Here is a 20,221-nt window from a genome sequence, read left to right as displayed (position 1 = left end):
TTGACAGTAAATACAAAATACAAACTGATTTAGTAGTTATAACTTACATAACTATTTATATTTAAATTATATTTTTGCCCTTGACTGCGATTCAAACCATCTTGACTGAATTTGGGGTTGAGGAAACTTTTTGAATAAGAATAATAAAAAGGGAAGGCTTCCCTATGGTTTTCTTAGTCAAAGGTAGGAAATTCCGAGTTACAGGCTTTAGCCAAATGAAGAATGTTAGAGCATTTGTTCGATGATTTTCCTTATTTATTTCCTAGTGCTAAAACACACACAAAAAAATCAGTGTGTTTTGACTCACAGTGTATTTCTATTTACTAGGTTTTATTGTTTGTTGTCTCCTGTATAGGGTCTGCCCAATGAAAGCTGGACTATCAGTAAGATAAACAGTAATTATGATGTGTGTGATACATATCCTGCTCTCCTGGTCATCCCAACTAGCATCAAAGAAGACGAGTTTAAAAGAGTGGCGGCTTTTAGGGCCAAGCATCGCATACCGGTAAGTGTGTGTGTGTGTGTGATCTTTAATGATTGAGTTACTAATAACACAGGCTTTTTGTTAGTGGTGTTAATGCTGGTACATTTGTAGTTTATTTCTACCAGACTGCACATCCTGCCTGTTTCATGTTGTTGCAGTGACAATTTTTCCAATAAACTAGGTATAACTGTTCTAACTTCCAATTCCCAGCATGCCATTCTATAACATTATTTCTTAGTGGGACCTTGCTGTAAGTGTCGCATCTTATTTCTGATCAACAGCATTTTTGTTGCCTTCACTTTTTCAGGTCCTCTCTTGGATCCATCCTGAGAGTCAGGCCACAATTGTGCGCTGCAGTCAGCCACTTGTGGGTCCCTCAGACCGCCGCTGCAAAGAGGACGAGCGCTACCTGCAGACCATCATGGACGCCAACGCACAATCTCACAAGCTGACTATATTCGACGCAAGGCAGAACAGTGTCGCTGACACGAATAAGGTAAAAAAAGAGTTCAGTTTATGCTTTCATATAGATATAGTTATTGTGTAAAAATGAAATGCGTACATATGTGAACATAGATGTACAGATATGAGATTTATTTGTGTGTGACATTTTGCATTCTCATTCTCTTCTCTCTCATTCTCTTCTCCTCTCTAGGCTAAAGATGGTGGCTATGAGAATGAAAGCTTCTATCCCAATGTGGAGCTAACTTTCCTGGAAATTCCCAACATCCATGTGATGCGGGAGTCTCTGCGCAAGCTGAAGGAGGTGGTCTACCCCACTATAGATGAACTTCACTGGCACACTGCCATAGATGCCACACACTGGCTGGAGTATATCAGGGTAAACACACACACAAACCTAATAAGAAATGAGCCTTACAGAAGCTGTTTAACAGGAACACCTGTTTATGTGGTAGCACAGTGCATATCATCATGCAGTTACAGGTCCTGAGCTTCAGGTAATGTTAACATCAATCATCAGAATGAGAGAAAATGTGATATCTGTGACTGACTTTGGTTGATTTGAGTATTTTTGAGGATTTTTATACACAACAGTCTACACAGAATGGTACAGAAAATCCCTGTGTTGATAAGAGAGGTCAGAGTCTAAAGTAACACAAATAATCATTATTTATAACCATGGTGAGCAGAAAAGCATCTCAGCATGCACAACACATATAAACCTTGAGGTAGATGAGCTACAACTGCAGAACACCAAATTAGGTTCCACTCCTGTCACCTAGCAACAAAAATCATGCACACAGACTCACTGAAACTGGACAGCTGAAAACAGGTGTTCCTATTAGAGTGATTTAGAATTGATTTCTAATCTGTACAAATGATTTGTAATGACATTATGTACATGCATGCATGCAGAGAGCATCAATATCTAGCCGTATTTAAACAGCAGGTGTTTATTATATTCCTGAGTGAAGACATTTTACAAAACTGGAACGAAAACAACAGAAGTGCCAGAGTTTCTGATTTGTTTTGTAGGTATATATTATGCCTTGATAATAATTGTTAATAATGATTACATATCAATTATTAATGATGTGTACGTAATGTGTGTAGCTGTTATTAGCAGGTGCAGTGCGTATAGCAGATAAGGTTGAATGCAGTAAGAGCTCGGTGGTGGTGCACTGCAGTGACGGCTGGGACCGCACCACTCAGCTCACCTCTCTGGCCATGCTGATGCTGGACTCACACTACCGCTCACTCAGGGGCTTCCAGGTGCTGATCGAGAAGGAGTGGATCAGCTTCGGACACAAGTTTGCCTCGGTGCGTTTGAGCAGTGGGGGTGTGGTCATGTGTGTGTGTGTGAATATGAGCCTGTATATTTAACCCCGTCATTCTCTCTCTCTCTCTGTCTCTCTCTGTTGCACAGCGTGTTGGCCACGGAGATGAGAATCACGCCAACTCTGAACGATCTCCTCTCTTTGTGCAGTTCATCGATTGTGTGTGGCAGATGATGAGACAGGTCAGCTATTAATACTTTACACCACAACGCTGTTGAATTCTCCAGTCTGATTAGACACAGGCATTAATTGATGTTCTTGAATCACTAGATGCAGCTGAAAGGGAAATTACAGGTTTATAGTGATGCACCCAGTCTCGTTTCATATAATCATTCATCTATTTAACATTTATGTGTCATCCTTCTATCTATTTATGGAAGTATTCTCCAGTTTCAGTAAGCTTTCCTCCATGGGAGAGTGTTCATGACAGAGAACTTTGCACTTCCAATTTTCTCATGAACCTATAACAAGTTTTATTCATTTCCTTTGCGGGAAGAAAGTTTGGTGAGGGAACGATTGTTTTTTTTCAGTGTTATAGAGTATCAGATATTAGAAAACGAACGTTTTTCCGGATGTTGTATAAAATTAAATGTAATTAAACAGTGCAATGAAATGACTGTGATTATATATTCAGGCATTATTGTTTAAAACCATATTTAAATAAGCATGCTACATTATTAAACCCACTACACGTGTTCTTTTTCAGTTTCCTTCTGCCTTTGAGTTCAATGAGCTTTTTCTTATTACCATCCTGGATCACCTGTACAGCTGCTTATTTGGTACATTCCTCTACAACAGTGAGCAGGAGAGAATGGAAAAGGTACGCTCCACTTTTTCACTAACGGGGGGAGCCTGTTTAAATTTTCTGACTTGAAATGAACTTGTGTAAGTGTATTATGATTTAGTGTATGTTCTCTCTCTCTCTCTCTCTCTCTCTCTCTCTCTTGTTTCTCGTTCTTAGGAAATACAGAGTACAACAGTATCACTGTGGTCCTATGTTAACAGTCAGCCAGAGGACTTTACTAACCCGTTCTATGTAAACTATAAAAACCAGGTGCTTTACCCACTAGCCAGTCTCAGACATCTGGAGCCCTGGGTGGGTTACTATGTGCGCTGGAACCCACGCATGAGACCACAGGTAATTACTGCATAACACACTCTATGAAACTATGAAGAAATGCTAAAGAAAATTGTGCTGCTGAAATACACTGATCACCCATAACATTAAACCTTCTGACAGGTGACATTGAAATAATTGATTATCTTGTTACAATGTCCTGTGTCTAGGGGTGGGATATATTAGACAGCAAGGGAATAATCAGCTCTCAAGGTTGCTGTATTAGAGACAGGAAAGTACAAGGATCTAAGCAATTCCGATCTAAGGACCCAAATTTGTGGGTCAGAAATCTAAAAATCTAATGTGTGTGTGAATAGCAGGAGAATTAAACACTTCAGAACTAGTTAAGCGATTAAGCTCAAACCAGTTGGATCATTGAACTTTAATAATGATGAATAAACGAATAGAAAGCTAATGTAATCAATGATTCTGATCATCTCTCAAAGCTACATGTTAAATGCTTGTGTGCTTTGTTGATTCTGATGTAGGTGCCGGTCCATCAGAATTTGAAGGAGTTATTATTTCTGCGTTCTGAGCTGCAGAAGAGAGCTGAGGAGCTCCAGAGAGAGGCCACGTCATCACACTCTGTCTCCTCATCCTCAGAACATGCTTCCTCCTCCTCACATGGCGGTACACCACTTCACACTGCCGTCTAAACGCACACACTCGCACAACACGTATTTAAGAGCACATACTGCGTTTACTCAGTGGACACACTCTCAAGCACAAGTAGGGAGTGAATGAGAATGAAGTGTCACACACACAAACACACACACATTCCTGTTTGCGTATTTTTAACTATAGAGAAGTAACCTAGTATCGCATTTTATAAAGCCATTGTTTTTATAAACTGTGAAAAATGTATCTTGTGACGATACGGTTAGCATGTCCGCAGCATCAGTTCATAGTATTCTGTCTCTAGTGTTTGTGTAAATATGAGGAAAAAACATATTAATATATTTGTAAATGCATGTTCATCTCTCCCTGTGGCCTCACTTGCTCCTCTGTGCCAACTCAACCTTTTACATGTTTTTTTAACATTTGAATGCAGTTTTAGCTACTTGAACTTAATTTTTTTTTTAATGTCAAATAATTCTTCTATTTTTGTATTTTATTATTTACTTTTCATCTTATGTCCACTTCGTCGTCACACTGTAGCTTGATAGTCATTTCAGTATTATTTTCTCATAGGTCTGACTTTCACTTTGCTAATCTAGAGAAGCACTGAATAAATAAGGCATTTTGTCATGTTTTAGTAAGAAGATGTTTAAATGTTGAGTTGTTACGGCTCAGTACAGGGCCGTTCCTCCCTGCCTCATGGAATTTTCACTGGTATAGTTTGAATAAATTTGAAATGTGTTGTCACTGATGGGGAGGCAAAACCAGAACTCAGAAGATTTGTACGTTAAAATTTGATAATGAAATTTATGCACCAATGAATTCACAGCATCATAGCAAAGTATTTGTTGTTGTTGTTGTTGTTGTTGTTTTTGAATGAACCCCTATTGAAATTCATAGTTCACATATTCAAGCTGAACATTCCAGTGCTCATATTTATGCATTGAAATTTTCTTTTTTGGGATATTAAGTCTAATATCAGGGCTGCTCATGAACAGGCCAAAGTAGTCGGACCTGGAATGAGAGACCATGCTCTGCTCTGATTGGTGTTCCAGGCTTGAGCTCTGACATGAGAAACCTAAACATCATTTTTGGAATATCTGATTTAATGAACACTGAAAAAAATAATTTCAATATACACCGATCAGCCATAACATTATGAGCACTGACAAGTGAAGTGAATAACACTGTTTATCTCTTCATCATGGCACCTGTTAGTGGGTGGGATATATTAGGCAGCAAGTGAACATTTAGTCCTCAAAGTTGATGTGTTAGAAGCAGGAGTTGGCACGGGCCAGATTGTGATGGCTAGACGACTGGATCAGAGCATCTCCAAAACTGCAGCTCTTGTGGGGTGTTCCCGGTCTGCAGTGGTCAGTATCTATCAAAAGTGGTCCAAGGAAGGAACAGTGGTGAACCAGCGACAGGGTCATGGGCGGCCAAGGCTCATTGATGTACGTGGGGAGTGAAGGCTGACCCGTGTGATCCGATCCAACAGACGAGCTACTGTTGATCAAATTGCAGAAGTTGTTAATGCTGGTTCTGATAGAAAGGTGTCAGAATACACAGTGCATGACGGGTCAGGGCTGTTTTGGCAGCAAAAAAGACCAGCACAATATTAGGCAGGTGGTCATAATGTTATGCCTGACCAGTATAAGTGCTTGATCTTGCATGAACACAGAAGAAAATGTTCTTTGAATTTCAAAGAGGTTAATAAATAATTCCAGATGTTTGCAGTTCAAGGTATTATTTTTCAATGCTATGAATCCATTGGTGTTGAAACCTGATGATTTATTATCTTAATTATGGTCTCTGTTTTGCTTCCATACATGCTACTCTCTAAAAGGTTGGGAAGGTCCGCCGGTGGTTCGTACATAAAACATTCTCTGTAATGAATAGCTGTGAATCAACAGTGCAGGGATAAAACTGGAACAGGAGGCAGGTTACATTTTTCTCATTACAGCAACCAGACTTGAATTACGTCTCTTAATCATGAAATGCTCCAATATGACTTCTTTTTATCTCTCGGTGCACACACGGAAAATGGTGCCAATAAAATGTATTCCTCCATCCAAACGGTGACTGTAATCCTGCTGAAAGTTTTGATGAGAATTGTGCTATATCTAATGAGGATACCTAATTAAATCCACCCCTCCTTCACAATCTTTGCACTTTGTATGCATATTTTTACCCGTCATTTTGATAGGAATGTCTGTATACCTGTTTATTCATGTAGTATCCAATCAGCCAATCACGGAACAGCAGCTCACAAATACTGGACGGTTGAAGTTGGGGGGAAAACACCTGCTCCTTTCCCAGTTGTTATTGTGTGTAGCCTCACATTCCTGTTCACACGAGTGGAAGAAAAGAAGGTTTTCTATTCTAAACAAGGTCTGACGTGTATTCTGAGATGCTTTTCTGCCCACTGTGTTTGTAAAGAGAGTTTATTCAAGGTTACCATGACCTTCTTATGAACTCAAACCAGTCTGCCTATTCTCCTCAACAAAGTGTTTCTGCTCACTTACTGGATGTTTTCTATTCTGAGAGTGTTGTGTGTGTGGAAATCCCAGATCTGCAGTTTCCGTCATAATCAAACCAGTGCATCTGGCATCAACAACCATGTCACTGGATTACACGTTTTCTCCATTCTGATGTTTGATGTGAACATTAACTGAAGCTCTTGATCTGGTCCTGCTTGATGTTATACACTGAGCTGCTGCCACATGATTGGCTGATTAGATAACTGCATGAATGAGCAGATGTAAAAGTTCATATTCGAGTGATCAGCAAGCAACATCATCTCTTGAGGGTTTTTTTGGAACAATACTTGACAATGTACCTGACTTTGTCAGATTTGTGGCCAAGTTGAAAAAGCTTCTGACATTCCAGTGAAAAAAATAAATAAATAAATAAAACAATCCCAAATCAAATTCAATTTCAGTCTTTTTTATTGTTGTTTTTTTTCTTCATGTTACTCTCTTTCTATCAGGTATTGCCAGTAAAAGTTGAGACTTAAAACAGATCTTTAGTGCCATATACAAGTAGAAAACTGACTGTTGAAGCAATGAAGATTGTCAGTAGATTTTCAATAATGTTTTGCCTTCACATGATGGGGTGTCTGTGACTCGGCTCTAACAAAGTCTAGACTGAAGTGAACAGGCACTGGTAAGAAAATACAAAGTCCTACTGTATAATGCTTCAATTTGATCTGTGGTGTTGGTGGTAAATATGTCACTTCACTGGCAGTGCAAATCCAAAAACACTTCAAAAACTTCTCTCCCTAAAGAACCCGTCCAAACTTCGTACGGCAATGCGGTAAGCAAGAAAAAACTGGCTACAGCTAAAGAATCTAAGCATGCATCTGTTTTCACCCTTATACAAAATGTTTTGCGCTTCCTATCCAAAAGACACCAAGAGCTCAGAATTCCTATGAAACCAAATGCAACCTCCAACTCGTGGCCTTTTCACAGATATAGCCACACTGATCACAGTGCATCCTTAAACTCCACCATACAGGGCAAATTTAACAGTCAATTACAAAGAATGCACTTTATAGTTCAATTGTTCAAGATGTACGTTTTCTCAAGGCATTTGTGAATTGGAAATTTCGCTACAAATCGAGTCGGAACAGTCGCCAGGATCTGAGGCAGAACAAAACACAAAGCAACACGATCACATCTTCTTCACTGCCTTGTCTTTGGTGTTTTTGCCAAAAGTGACACCAGGGATGCTACGTTAAAGTGGTCTAAAATTGCACCAGAGTAAAATTAAAAAAAAAAAAATTACATTCGGTTTAGATTAGAAACATCAGCTGGAACTCTAGATAGGACGTGACGTTGTCGATGTGTTACGTGCAAGCGGACATTCAACAATATATAGTAGAAGCGTTGTGGATGTTTTGGTCTGCGTTCTTCTGTTATACGGTGGATTGTCCTACCGAGAGTTCGACCACATACAGATTCAGCTGCAGCTGATACGGTCAGCATACTGAACTCTCTTTTGCGATAGTGCGGCCGCTTAACAGGATAAGGCCTAAGACGTGAAGCACCAGCGGCTTGTGGCTAAAAAGATAGAGAAGGTGCAACAGGATTGAGCTCGGCAAAGGATGTGACAGGTGACGGAAAAAGCTGGGGGACCTCAGGACGGAAAGCAGGGCTGTGCTCCAAGTCTTTTATTGCTACCTCTTCAAACTCCAAAAAAACCCTCCATGCCCTACAGCTAAATCCAAAACTGAGGAACTAAGCAACCGTTCACGCAGCACGACTAAGAAAGCCTTCTTAAACACACACCAACTGGAACACAGCCAACACAGCAAAACTGTGAAGGGGTGAAAAGTTGTAAGTGGATCAAAAATCTAAGCCCGAAACACTTAATATGACTGCTAACAAAATCTATTGTACTGTAGCTACACTGCTACAAGTGTATATAAAGATACACCAACACAACCATTTGAGTACAAACATGAATAACACGCACGTTTTACAAGCACGATATCTTTAAAAACTTTCAAAACGGCAAATGCCCTAATGAGGAAAAGACGGACCGTGTTTGTGCTGACATGTAAGACTTCAGTTTCTACATATTCCAGAACAAATAAACTTGGCGTCTTCGTTACAGTAAGCTCGCCTCTGAAAATCTGCTACCACTGTTGTACCAGTAAACACACACACACACGCACACACTCACACGCACAAAACAAAGCGAGTTAGCAAAGAGCGATCAACATGGTTTCTTCAACACAACCACCGTTTGATAAAATGGAAGCTCACTTCCAGTTTTCTTTTTCTTTTTTTTAAAGCAAATTAAAAGAGTGAGCAGCTATATTCAGTTTTCTCTAAAGTCCAGTTCAATAGCAGGGCACAAAAAGACTGCCTATATACAATTATTAATTCATTCGGCTCTGAAAAAAGCAGGGCACAAATGTACAAATCATTCATTTTTTTGTGTGTGTGTGTGTGAAAAGGGTGCTTGTAAAAAGATAATAAATCTTCAGCAACCAGGAATTATTTAATAAGGTCACCTTGATCAACATTCAATTTATAAATCAGGGGAAGCTGGCTCTGATCCTGACTTCCTGTAGTCAAGCACAGTGTTGAAGGTTTCTCTCACTCCTATCTAATGACCCGAAAAGTTCAATCAGGTGTGTTCGTTTCAGGAAACTGTACTGGACTGTAAAATGGTACAGGACCACAGTCAGGTTTCCCAGCTCTAAAGCGTTTTCTATAGAAGTACTTCATTTACGGTTTATGTGAATAATCCAATGATGGACCGTGGAATAATGATACACGCTAGTTACACAGTGATGCTTATCCCATCATAAGGTGATGGAAGTAAAAAGCTGGAGCAGCACGAATGCATGAACAGCTTGTACTTTCAATTAGCAACACACTCAACTTTTTTTTTTTCTGCACAATTTCCAACTTCCTAGGAATAATATTGTAAACAGTAGGATTAGTGAAAATGAAGGCAAACGGTTAAATAAATATTCACAGAATGGTTGATTTCGTAACAAAGCAGATGGGTTTTTTGTTTTCCTCCACTGAGAGCGTGTACATGTTGAGCACTGCTCCCTCTTCAGGCTGGAAGAAGTATCGCACGTTACACCGCATTGTCTTCTGTGGGTGGCTCAGCGTTAGGAGGCTGGAGGAGAGTCTGTTGAACTGTAAAATGAAAACATTTTTATAAGACACCAGTTGGTTTATCATATACGACAGCATCAGCTTCAACAAAATGATCTGTATATGACAAAACTGGACATTTTGGACACATGCATGTAATTATGTGAGTCCACTCTGAGGCTCCCCTATGTGTATTTCATTTACTGTGCTGTATTTTGTTCTATTTCTGCTGCATTATAACAAACTATTAGTAGATTATTCAGCCCTGTGTATTCTGTCTTCATGAAGTTACACCTCCACATGGAAAGATTACTTGACCTGGCTTGTGTATTGGACATATCATGACTTAGGCAATATGATTAATAGGTGTTTTTGAAGAAATTATTATTATTATTATTATTATTATTATTATTATGTTCAAGCACAAACTGTCAAATTGAATGCAGACCAAAACAAGAAGTTGCCAAATCTGAACCAGAACCAACAAAACAGTTGGCCTTATTTATCAATCTGGATTTGAACACATTTATCCATATCAGTTGTGGGAGCATTTAAAAATGTGGTATTAATAAAAATCTGTTCAGAAAAAAAATGTTCATATCCTTCAAGACCTTCTGGGGATTGTGTAAATTTATGCAAATAGGAAAAGTGAGAGGGTTGCATCAGGAAGGGCATCTGGTATAAAACCTGTGCCAAATTAAATATGCGGATCAGATGACCTGCTGTGATGACCCCGAACAGGCAGCAGTGGAAAAACAACAACAGCAGCTCCATATAAATGCATTACACTGTGAGGTTTATAACACACTCATTTCAACTGCATGTAATTGCAGTAAACAAAGAAACAGGCCAATACAAATCCATAAATTAAGTCAGAATGAATGCTCATGAAGGCTGTTAGAGTGGCATTAGAGCACTGGGAGATGGGTTTTGGAAAGAATGCCTATACAGAGCACAGAATGAATATTTCTCGAGGGTGATTTTTTAATGCTGTCCAACACTTTAGACACACAATGATCTTCAGCTACTCCTGTGCAAATTATGTCAGTGATTGCATTTCTTGCTGTAGGCACATTTCAAGTGACCGATCTGATGATGTCTCGACCTTCACTGATTCATGTCAATGTGAGTAATTTCAGACTGACAGTCACCAAGACACTTAATATAAAATAGCAGCTTCCCTGTGTGATGTGCTTAGCCCATTGATGAGCACCATATATCTGTCTAATGAATTCTTTCAGCATGTCTGCCCCTCTTTCATGTAGTAAAAAGAAAGTGACCAAAGCTCTACCTTGAGGCTCTTGAGCCACGACAGCCTCAGGATTCTCTGCTTTAACCATATCTGCATTCAGACTCTCTGTGAAGGAAAAGCAGGATAGTCAGGTACACCGGAGGAGCCAGGACAAATGGTCCTTATGGCAATAAATTGGCAGTTGTTAGTCCTTATAGTCCTTACGCTGTATGCTGAAGCAGAGCTTCTTCTTCTGGTAGGAGATATAGCTGCTGATTGCACCGACCAGCGCCATGGCAACAGCACTCACAATGCCAGCAATGGTGCCAGTCTCTGGCATGCTGTCTAAAAATGGTGAACAATTTGGAGGAAAAATTTGTGATCAGTGAAAATTGATCTGGCTTGACGAAGTGTTTAATGATTTTTACTAAAAGGATATAATTCTTACCATAATCCTCATCCTCACCAGGGTCCACAAGCCCCCCAGAACCTCCTGAACCTCCAGAACCTCCTGAACCTTTTTTTCCTCCTACCATGTAAGGATTAGCAGCAGTAGCATCAGAAAGTTTCAAGCAAAACTACATATTCGATTCTATGTAAATGAAATTTATAAACATTTTTCTCTGACATTTATTCCACACAAAATGAAACATTGCCCCATTATAGTCTGTATCAGCATTGCTTTCAGATGGATTATAGACTTCTGATGTTTGGTTCTTAAAATAGAGAACGATTAACACAATTCAATTATTAGCAATAAGTAATAGACCAGACGACAAAAACACAGTACTTAACATGAACAAAGCATGAATACACCACAAGCAAATAATCACCAAGTGCATCCCACTTGTATTAATTGAAATATTTTAAATAAAATGTTCACACCATGACTAAAATATAAATCAGCAAAATGAAGCCCTTAAAGCTCAATATGAACCAATGCCATAATTACCATAATAATGCATGTTTGAGAAAATTCAGAACTGAAGTTAATTTAGTGGATTTTTAGTCATGAACTGAATAACCATTCAGTCAATGCAAGTGTAAACTTAACATTTAAACAAATATTCACAAATAATTTTGGGACTACTGATCCCCCCCCCTTTTGTAGATAGTGACTCATCTGACTCATTGACTCTAGTACCACACAGTTTATTAGTAGAGTGATAAAGGCAGTGCAGATACAACAGACCTCTTTTATTTTGGTCCAAAAAAAGAAAGTGGTCTACTATAATACCTTTCCCTTTGTCTGGCTGATAGCCGCCATCCTCATTCACATTAAACAGGTCTTCATCGGTAAGATCTTTTCCTGTAGACAAGTTAGACAAACACTGTTAGACTTGAAGCACCAGGGAAACATTTCTCACATGCAGAAAGCAGAAAGGTGATACAGAAAGAAAACGGTTATAAGTTTTATACAGCAGCAGGACAAAATCACAGTGGGTGGTTTATTAGTAGGATGTGCTTCCTGCAGAGCCAGGCTGCTAATTAGACCTTAGAAATGGTGGATTTCAAATCTCATGCATCGAATCTGATGCAAGAGAAAAGGCTTTCAAGATCATAGCAGACAGATGGAAGAGGTAAGTGAGTTATAGATTTCATTCCCATGACAGAAAGCATCCCTCATAAGCAGTGTGTGTTCCTTACCACTATTGCCACCTGCGATACCGGGCCTGCTGTCACCTCCTCCAAAGCCTTTATCTGAGGAACATGAGAGTCCCCTCTATTTTTACTTTCACACTTCTTTCTCATACAAGTCACTAGAATTAGCATATTATCAATCGATTGTCTTCTTTGTATGTCAAGCTACATCACACACACACACACACAAGGCAGTATAACACACTAAAAACATCGCTAATTTAATTAAAATAACATATTTATTCCAACTGCTGCCCTCTGGCAAACGATACAGGTCCACCACTTCACGAAACAACTTACTTGAGAAAAGCTTCTACCGCAGCACCATTCTGGAGCTAACTGGTGCCAAACTGAAGGAGCGCAACAATCTGATCCAGCATTTTTATACACAAGTTTGAATTCTCTGTATACCTCGGTATGTATCTATTCACATATTACTCAGTATGTTTATGTTCTGCTGCACTTTATATTCTAGATTATTTGACATGTTTACATCCCGTGACACTTTAATACCCTCTCGTTGTATGCAAATCCCTATGTTCAACTATTATGCAACTCATTTATATCTACAAAATTAGTATTTACATACTTATTTATACTGTATACATCATTACAATAATTGACTTTTATTTATTTATTACTATTGCCTTGGCTGCAGTTGTTTTATTTCATTATGTCATTTGTTAAAATGGACGTATAGTTTGCACCACATTATATGTGAATTGCACATAGGACTGCTCTAATTTCGCTGTACTCAGTGTAGTGATAATAAAAAGAACCTTAAATCTTCCCTGCCATACATGAGCTTCTTTAGAAGAAGACTTGAGGGAAATAGTTTTCACACATATCCCAGCTTCTCTGGAGCAGAGAGGGTTAAAGGGCCTTGTTCAAGGACACAGCAGTGGCAGCTTGGTGGTGCTGGAGCTTGAACCTTCCTATCAACATCCTAGCACCTTTTCCCCTAGTGTCACTGTGATTGACAGGGGAGAGAGAGTAAGCTGTCCCTCACACCCACACAGCATGACCATTAATGCTCTCTTAAAGGCTGTGGCATCGTCCAGAGGTCACCTGTTTCAGCTTTTCTTTTGTACCATTTGAGAACGTTATGTACCACTTTTAACATTTGAAAACTTTAGCTGGCCTTTAGATGGCTGTTTTTTTTTGTCAGGCACAGTTGAGCTCCTGCCATGGAACCCATTACACATTCAGTGGGAATGAAAAACAGCCCACTGTTTAGCTGAGTTTTGAGTAATGATACCAGGTAGGGCAGTAGAATAAGAGCACAGAATAAAAAGCTGGTGACCTAGTTATTCTACTGTGCCACATTACACTCTCAGTCCACTTTATTAGGAACACCTGCACATTTTTTGCCGTTATCTGATCAGCCAAATCATATGGCATAATGCAAGAGCTTCAGGTTAATGTTCCGATCAAACATCAGAATGGAGGAATCTCTGTGACTGTGATTGTGGCGTAGATTCAGTACACTTGAAAAAGTCCTGAAGCAGTGGATTTATTCACCGATCAGGCATAACATTATGACAGGTGACGTGAATAACACTGATGATCTCCTCATCATGGCACCTGTTAGTGGGTGGGATATATTAGGCAGCAAGTGAACATTTTGTCCTCAAAGTTGATGTGTTAGAAGCACATGGGCAAGTGTAAAGATTTGAGCGAGTTTGACAAGGGCCAGCCTGTGATGGCTAGACGACTGGATCAGAGCATCTCCAAAACTGCAGCTCTTGTCTGCAGTGGTCAGTATCTATCAAAAGTCCTGTAATTATCCTTTAAGCCCTCTAGGTTATGAGGTGGGGCCCAGAGAAGCAAATTACAAGACTTAAAGGATCTGCTGCTAACATCTTGTTGCAAGATACCACAGCACACCTTCAGGGATCCAGTAGAGTCCATGCCTCGACGGGTCAGGGCTGTTTTCGCACCAAAACGGGGACCGACACAATATTAGACAGGTGGTCATAATGTTATGTCTGATCGGTGTATATATCCAGGGAACAAATAAAAGAAAAATCCAACACTTGGGAAGACTTCCTGGCAGTCAGATCAACACTACTGGCATGAGCATCACAATCACTAAATGTGCACTCTGCCCACAATATCCAACCCTAGATACTGACGTCTTTCCACAGATCTAAATGCACATGCACTTACTATTTCTACTTAGTCACTGTTGTTACTGAAGCTCCAGTATCTGTTCCTGAATAATAAGCTCTTTCAAAATAACTTAATTCTTACTTCCCATCTTGCCTGCACAACTGTTTATACATGCAACAGAACATGATCAGATGTTATCTGCTTAACATGCACTATCCTTGTGGACAAGCATGTGTGTTTGCTGGTTCCACATTCATTCTTCCTTTAAGGTGTCGCTTGTCTGTATTTTGAAAAAGCCTGGCTAGCAGGCAAGCTTGGGACTAAGCAGATATTGGATATAAGGCATGTTACAGCATTGCTAATTTCCAAAACTGGCAGCTTGCTCTCCAACATAGTGAGAAATAAATAAATACTCACCGTTTTGTTTTTTGTCATTGTCATTGTCAGGCAAAGCATCGGAAAGTTCAAAACCAGGTAGACCTATGAGATAAGGGCTAGATATTATTGTGTGCGCATTTTAAAGCTATCATGTTTAAATGTAATAAATATATAATATCAATAATAAGTAGATAATAACAATATATGTTATGGCAGTTTCAATTAAACCTGAATATTATCACAAACTGATATGCTGGATTATACCACAGCACTGCTGAATTCTCAAATTCAGTAGGGGCTGATTAATTTTTATAGAGCAGCATGTCTCATGTTTTTGTTTCTATAGTAACAGCTCATCCATGGGGTGGATGCTCACACAATTTAAGCCTTAAAAAAATAGGTTTTAAAAAAAGAGAGAGAGAATAATCGCTGCTCTGGTGAAGCTTTCTGAAATGAGTTAATTTAACAGGAAAGCCACCAGAAAAATGGACTTCAGTGTTTGACAAGCTGTATTTGTTGTCTTATTTGCTTAGAGAGAGAGAGAGAGAGAGAGAAAGCTGAGAGAAAGACTTTAAAGCTGTTATAACAAAAATAATAACTAGTTTGTTGTTAGTTGGAATTAGTAACAATAATTGCTGTGGTATAATAGGAATAAAACACTTGGGGATTGTGTTGATATACTCTTTATTTTCCTAGAACTGCTCTCTCGTTCATGTTTTATTTCTTACTTAATTAAAAAACATACAGGTTACGTACAATAGAAAACATGGCGCACCATTAGATACAGTGGATGATATAAACAAGTGGGTATAATCACAGTAAAGGCAGAAAAGAGTGGAAATGATGGCTGAAAAGTGCACTCAGATACTGAAACATACATGCAGGCACCAAACTGGTGGTTGAACATATAGTGAATTTATGAAGAAACATCAATGGACACAATACATAGACAAAAAAATTTTTTCCCTGACACTTTTCAGAAAGAAACTAATTCCCACTGAAAAACTTTCATCTCAGAGCATTAAAGAAAAAAAATGGTGGCAGGTTACTACAAACTAATGATGCAAGTAATTACAGTGATCAGTGTCTTCCTTCACGTGCTGTGACTCTACAAATGGACACACACAGACTCAGGGACTATGAGTGACTCCACTGAGGGACACTGACAACACAATACACACCGGCCTTGCGAGGCGGGGAAGAGGGTCGAAGGGGTCTGGCAGATGTGCGGGGCAACAACGCAGGCCGTACGGTTGGCTCAAAGAAATCAGGGAGGGGCTCCTCTGTCAGTAAAGGCTCGCAGGTTAGTAAGGTTAAACACACAAGAGTTGCTTTATAGCTGAAGTGAGGAGTCAGTGTTAGTGTTAGAAAGAGACCCACTGCATATAAACAACACAAAAGGTACACTGAACTTGAAGTGATTACATAATGTACTGTTTTTCAGCATGTCCCTTTAAAACAGTCATGATTAATAGCTATGACTTATCACAAAACTCTGATCTTGAGAATTTTGCACCGTGTCTTTTACAGTCCAGTGCTGTAAGAATAACACCTTGATAGTGTTTTGTAGAGTGTACAACCTGTGTGTTCATGGATACTAATTTGCATTCACCTAAAGGCAGTCCAGATATGAGTGAGACAAGGTGACATTGGTTTCAGCTTAAGACTAACATGAAATGACTCAGCCTGTTCATTCTACTTTTCCTAATACTGTTTGGTTTCTGCAAGGTATTTAAGGGTCTCTGGGTTGTTTATGTGCAATTTAGGTTCTATAACCTTGCTCTACACAGCAACAAAAAAAAATCAATGCAGACAGAGCGTGTTGTCATTCTGGGTAATAAGATCTGCATTTACGGCAATAACAACATGCTGACTTCTAGAGAAAGTGCATGAATTTTCTTCTCAGGCCAAGCTTGAGAAGAAGCGGAAGGAATTAAGCAATCAGAAAATGCCCTCATCTGTTTGTCTATATGAAAAAAATGGGTTTATATTGATCACTCTTACCATGTTTGGGTTTGGTTGTGGTCTTGACAGGCTCTTTAGGCTTGACAGGCTCTTTAGGCTTGACAGGCTCTTTGGGCTTGACAGGAGGTTTTGGGGTAGGTTTATCAGGGATAAGTCCTACCGAGGAACACAAAAGCCTGTGTTAGGACAACAACTGAGGAGAATCAATTATCAGTAATCAGACACTCCTTTAGGACATAATGGATTTATTACAGTGCAGGAATTAATTCATATAATCAAAGCTATCTATTTTATCAAATGCAGTTTGGCAGTGATTACCTCCATGTTCATTTTCCTTGGGCTTAGGAGTAGCTGGGGAAAGCAAAACATCACAGATGTCAATCCTGATTAGATTCTAGATTCACTTAATCTTTGCTTTCCGTTTAATTAGCAATATGTGTCTCTGTGACAGTGAAAAAATAAATTTATTTGTATCAGATTAATCTTTTTGAATCTCATTTCATCTTGTAAAAATGACAATTTCTGCAATAAATATTTGTCCTTATTTAAAAATCCTGTTGATTTCAGAATAAAGAAATATTTAGGAGAAAACTTTCGCTTACTAGTAGGTGGCTCATCATCACCTAAAGCATCGGATAGCTTCAAATCATCAAATGCCAGACCTGGAACACCAAACATGATACAGTTTTATTATTTTGAAACCATGAACAAAAGACAGACATTCTAATAATATTCACTAACAACACTGTCACTTAAATAGCCACAGTACAGGAAGTATCAGTACTAGATGTATTAAATCTCCCAAAACAACCCAAATCCTAAAACATGTATTCGTGTTCGTAGCATAATATCATGAGATTATTCCATTCAAGGACTGTAAACATAGACATCTCACAGCATGACAAACATTCCAGACTCACTAGATAATAACAATGGCAAGAAAATGACGGCTGCTCTGTGCACAAGGGCAATATTCATAATACACAAATAACCCTTTTGTATTCATATAATTCACAAAGAAGATATTCTAAAGAGGATTTTTCCGTGTGCCATTTTGTTTAAAGAGCTTAAAGTATAAGTCTGGGACATCTGGATATCAGTCAGTAAAAACTCCAAATGACAAATGGAGGAATTTGTTTAAAATTAAACAAGGCATTTGTCCTTAAACAGTTGTCCACTGTTTATTTATTTTTTTATACTTTACTGGTCTTCATTTTATTTATCTTGTATGATATTTTACACAACCTTTAAGAAGCCTTCTAACCTGTCTGTAAGTCTTATCTCTGTCACTCTCTCTGCAGCTATTTTTTTCTGGACAGAGGCCTGTGCACTCCATGCCAGGATTAGTAACAGCACTAAAAACACCATACACTGGTGTATATGTGTACGGCTGCCAGGCCAGGCCAGCTCAGCATGCTACCACTGTGTCACATGTGACCGAACCCATGCACCTATTGCTTACTCTATACTTTCCTATCACAGGGAAGAACCCAAATGATTTTTTTTGGGGGGGAAAAGCCCTATGTGATAGAAAGGTGGAATTTCCCTGCATGCTTTTCGGAGTTTCAAGTCATGTCTACATTGTGTATATGTCTCAGTCTATTACTATTTGCAATTGGTATCAAATATATGGGCTGATCTGATATCTTTCAACATATAATTCCATTAACCGTTAATTAACCACTGATGTAAGACTTTTTCTTTTTATTGTGAGCAAGCTGAAATGGAGTCAAGTAATGATTGTAAAATGTAAAAAGCCTGGATGCAGATCTATACACATCCTTACATAAATAATAAATTCAATGAGATGGGTTTAAAGCACATGGCTTCTAGCATGGATCTGATTACAAACACAGCAGAGGGTGTGGCAGATAAAGCAGAGGAGACAGAAGACACATGAGTCTTTATAGAGGCTGCAACTCCTCATTCAGGCTTTTTGGGCAGGTAGGACTACTGCAGAAATATGGGAGCCAGCATATTATCTCCCTCCTAACAAGATACATGCAGAATACATGTGAATGATCTGCACAGCATTGTTTTAGTGGTAGGAAGTAGCCTTATAAAAGAAGGTTCGTGTAAATGCACCACCCCTTGTCAAAATGCGATGGTATCTTCCCATATTCCGCAGTCCCCAAAACCCATGCTACACTCATGCTGCACCTGAGCGAGCTGTGGCTCATCATGCGCACGCGCATTGGGCTCCACCTGCACGCTTCTAGAGAGCACGAGACCGGCGACACCGCTATTGTTAATAAGGGCGTGTTTCCAGCACAAACCCAATAGAGCTGATTGCATATAGTCTGTAAGAGCATCTTCAAATTTTATACAACCGTGACTCTTTAAATCTACGGCGATTGCGAAATCATGACATTTCGGCATATATTATTTTCGTTATGTTGCGGTATTATTATCCACCTCATAACGGATTTGTCGGGATAAAAATCATAATCATCATAAATTACTGACGATGGACTGAAACATATGAGAAAGTGTCATAAATATTCCTCGTGTTAGGGCTACGATCTGTGACGGAAACGCAGTATATAAACATCAAACAACATGCATCATCATTTGACTTACTGCAATATGACACAAATATCTTCATGAATATGTTAACTGTCGAAATGCATAATGTGCAACTTCACACAGTAAAGGAAATAAGCTGTAAGGTATAAAAGACACATTTGACACTTGATGTGGAAAACCTCTAGACTAACGCTTGGCTCGTAATCCCCAGACCATGAAGTCAGACAGTCTCGTCGACACAATGCTGTAGTCTGTTAGTTTATTTCTCAGCAGTGAAGTCAAACACGCGCGTCAAAGGCAGATATGTCTACAAAGCCGTTACAAATTATTATAAAAACACGCTGTGCAGAGAGAGAGAGAGAGAGAGAGAGAGAGAGAGAGAGATGAAGTAGGCATATTGAAGCGCCGGGGGTTTCAACAAAAGAGGGCCGACGGGCTTCACTCACCTCCCAGTGCTAAGAGCGAAAAAAGGGCCAGAAAAGCCCACACCGAAATCCCCCGCATGGTTTAAGGTCCTGCAGTGTTTTCTGCCGGTGATCGCTACGGGAAGGGTTTCCTTTCTAAGGGGTCAGAAGAGCTGTTAGACTGAACGACAGACGAGAGCCCGAACCTCTGCACCAAACCGCTGCAGTGTGAGTGAGCGAGAGGTGGCGAGATTCACGTTACTGCCGCTCACAGGGCGGATCCTCTCCTGTACCCACGCGACTCGGCACGGTTACCAAAACCCTTTGC

At 39.4% G+C, this 20,221-nt stretch overlaps 2 protein-coding genes across 10 annotated transcripts in view; one reads left to right on the top strand and one right to left on the bottom strand.

Annotated features, from left to right (window-relative positions):
• Window positions 1-6,948, top strand: part of mtmr1a (myotubularin related protein 1a) — a 16,334-nt gene extending 9,386 nt beyond the window's left edge. For all 6 annotated transcript variants that reach the window (XM_058394186.1, XM_058394180.1, XM_058394185.1 and 3 more), the window contains 8 exons: window positions 356-505; window positions 792-980; window positions 1,140-1,325; window positions 2,060-2,266; window positions 2,373-2,465; window positions 2,990-3,103; window positions 3,245-3,421; window positions 3,889-6,948. In XM_058394186.1, the coding sequence (XP_058250169.1) occupies window positions 356-505; window positions 792-980; window positions 1,140-1,325; window positions 2,060-2,266; window positions 2,373-2,465; window positions 2,990-3,103; window positions 3,245-3,421; window positions 3,889-4,056 (1,284 nt within the window). In that variant the 3' untranslated portion in view covers window positions 4,057-6,948. The remainder of the gene's footprint in view (window positions 1-355; window positions 506-791; window positions 981-1,139; window positions 1,326-2,059; window positions 2,267-2,372; window positions 2,466-2,989; window positions 3,104-3,244; window positions 3,422-3,888) is intronic.
• cd99l2 (CD99 molecule-like 2) lies at window positions 6,949-20,221 on the bottom strand. Of its 4 annotated transcripts, XM_058394187.1 has the most exons (12): window positions 19,936-20,221; window positions 17,566-17,625; window positions 17,282-17,314; window positions 17,003-17,119; window positions 16,180-16,281; window positions 15,038-15,100; window positions 12,515-12,568; window positions 12,105-12,176; window positions 11,316-11,396; window positions 11,093-11,212; window positions 10,928-10,993; window positions 6,949-9,678 (listed from the first exon to the last, which is right to left on the bottom strand). In XM_058394187.1, exons 1-12 carry the CDS (start codon window positions 19,991-19,993, stop codon window positions 9,617-9,619), a joined length of 888 nt encoding a protein of 295 aa, XP_058250170.1. In that variant the 5' UTR covers window positions 19,994-20,221; the 3' UTR covers window positions 6,949-9,616. The 4 variants fall into 4 exon arrangements, with proteins under 4 accessions (XP_058250170.1, XP_058250171.1, XP_058250172.1 ...); XM_058394188.1 differs by lacking the exon at window positions 12,515-12,568 and having other exon boundaries at window positions 19,936-20,214; XM_058394189.1 differs by lacking the exon at window positions 16,180-16,281 and having other exon boundaries at window positions 19,936-20,199.

Source organism: Hemibagrus wyckioides, linkage group LG07, assembly GCF_019097595.1.
Source record: "Hemibagrus wyckioides isolate EC202008001 linkage group LG07, SWU_Hwy_1.0, whole genome shotgun sequence".
NCBI classification, from domain to species: Eukaryota; Metazoa; Chordata; class Actinopteri; order Siluriformes; family Bagridae; genus Hemibagrus; species Hemibagrus wyckioides.
The sequence above is the reverse complement of the archived record's forward strand: the minus strand, read 5'-3'. Positions and strand labels throughout refer to the sequence as shown.

What these genes read in the sequence shown, in the direction of transcription:
- cd99l2 (XM_058394187.1), bottom strand. Translation starts at nt 19,993, where the DNA reads ATGCGGGGGATTTCGGTGTGGGCTTTTCTGGCCCTTTTTTCGCTCTTA. An exon ending in CACAACCAAACCCAAACATG is followed by an intron (nt 16,282 to 17,002) that starts GTAAGAGTGATC and finishes CTTTACTGACAG; the next exon opens with AGGAGCCCCTCCCTGATTTC. An exon ending in CGTGGCTCAAGAGCCTCAAG is followed by an intron (nt 9,679 to 10,927) that starts GTAGAGCTTTGG and finishes TTCATTTTACAG; the next exon opens with TTCAACAGACTCTCCTCCAG.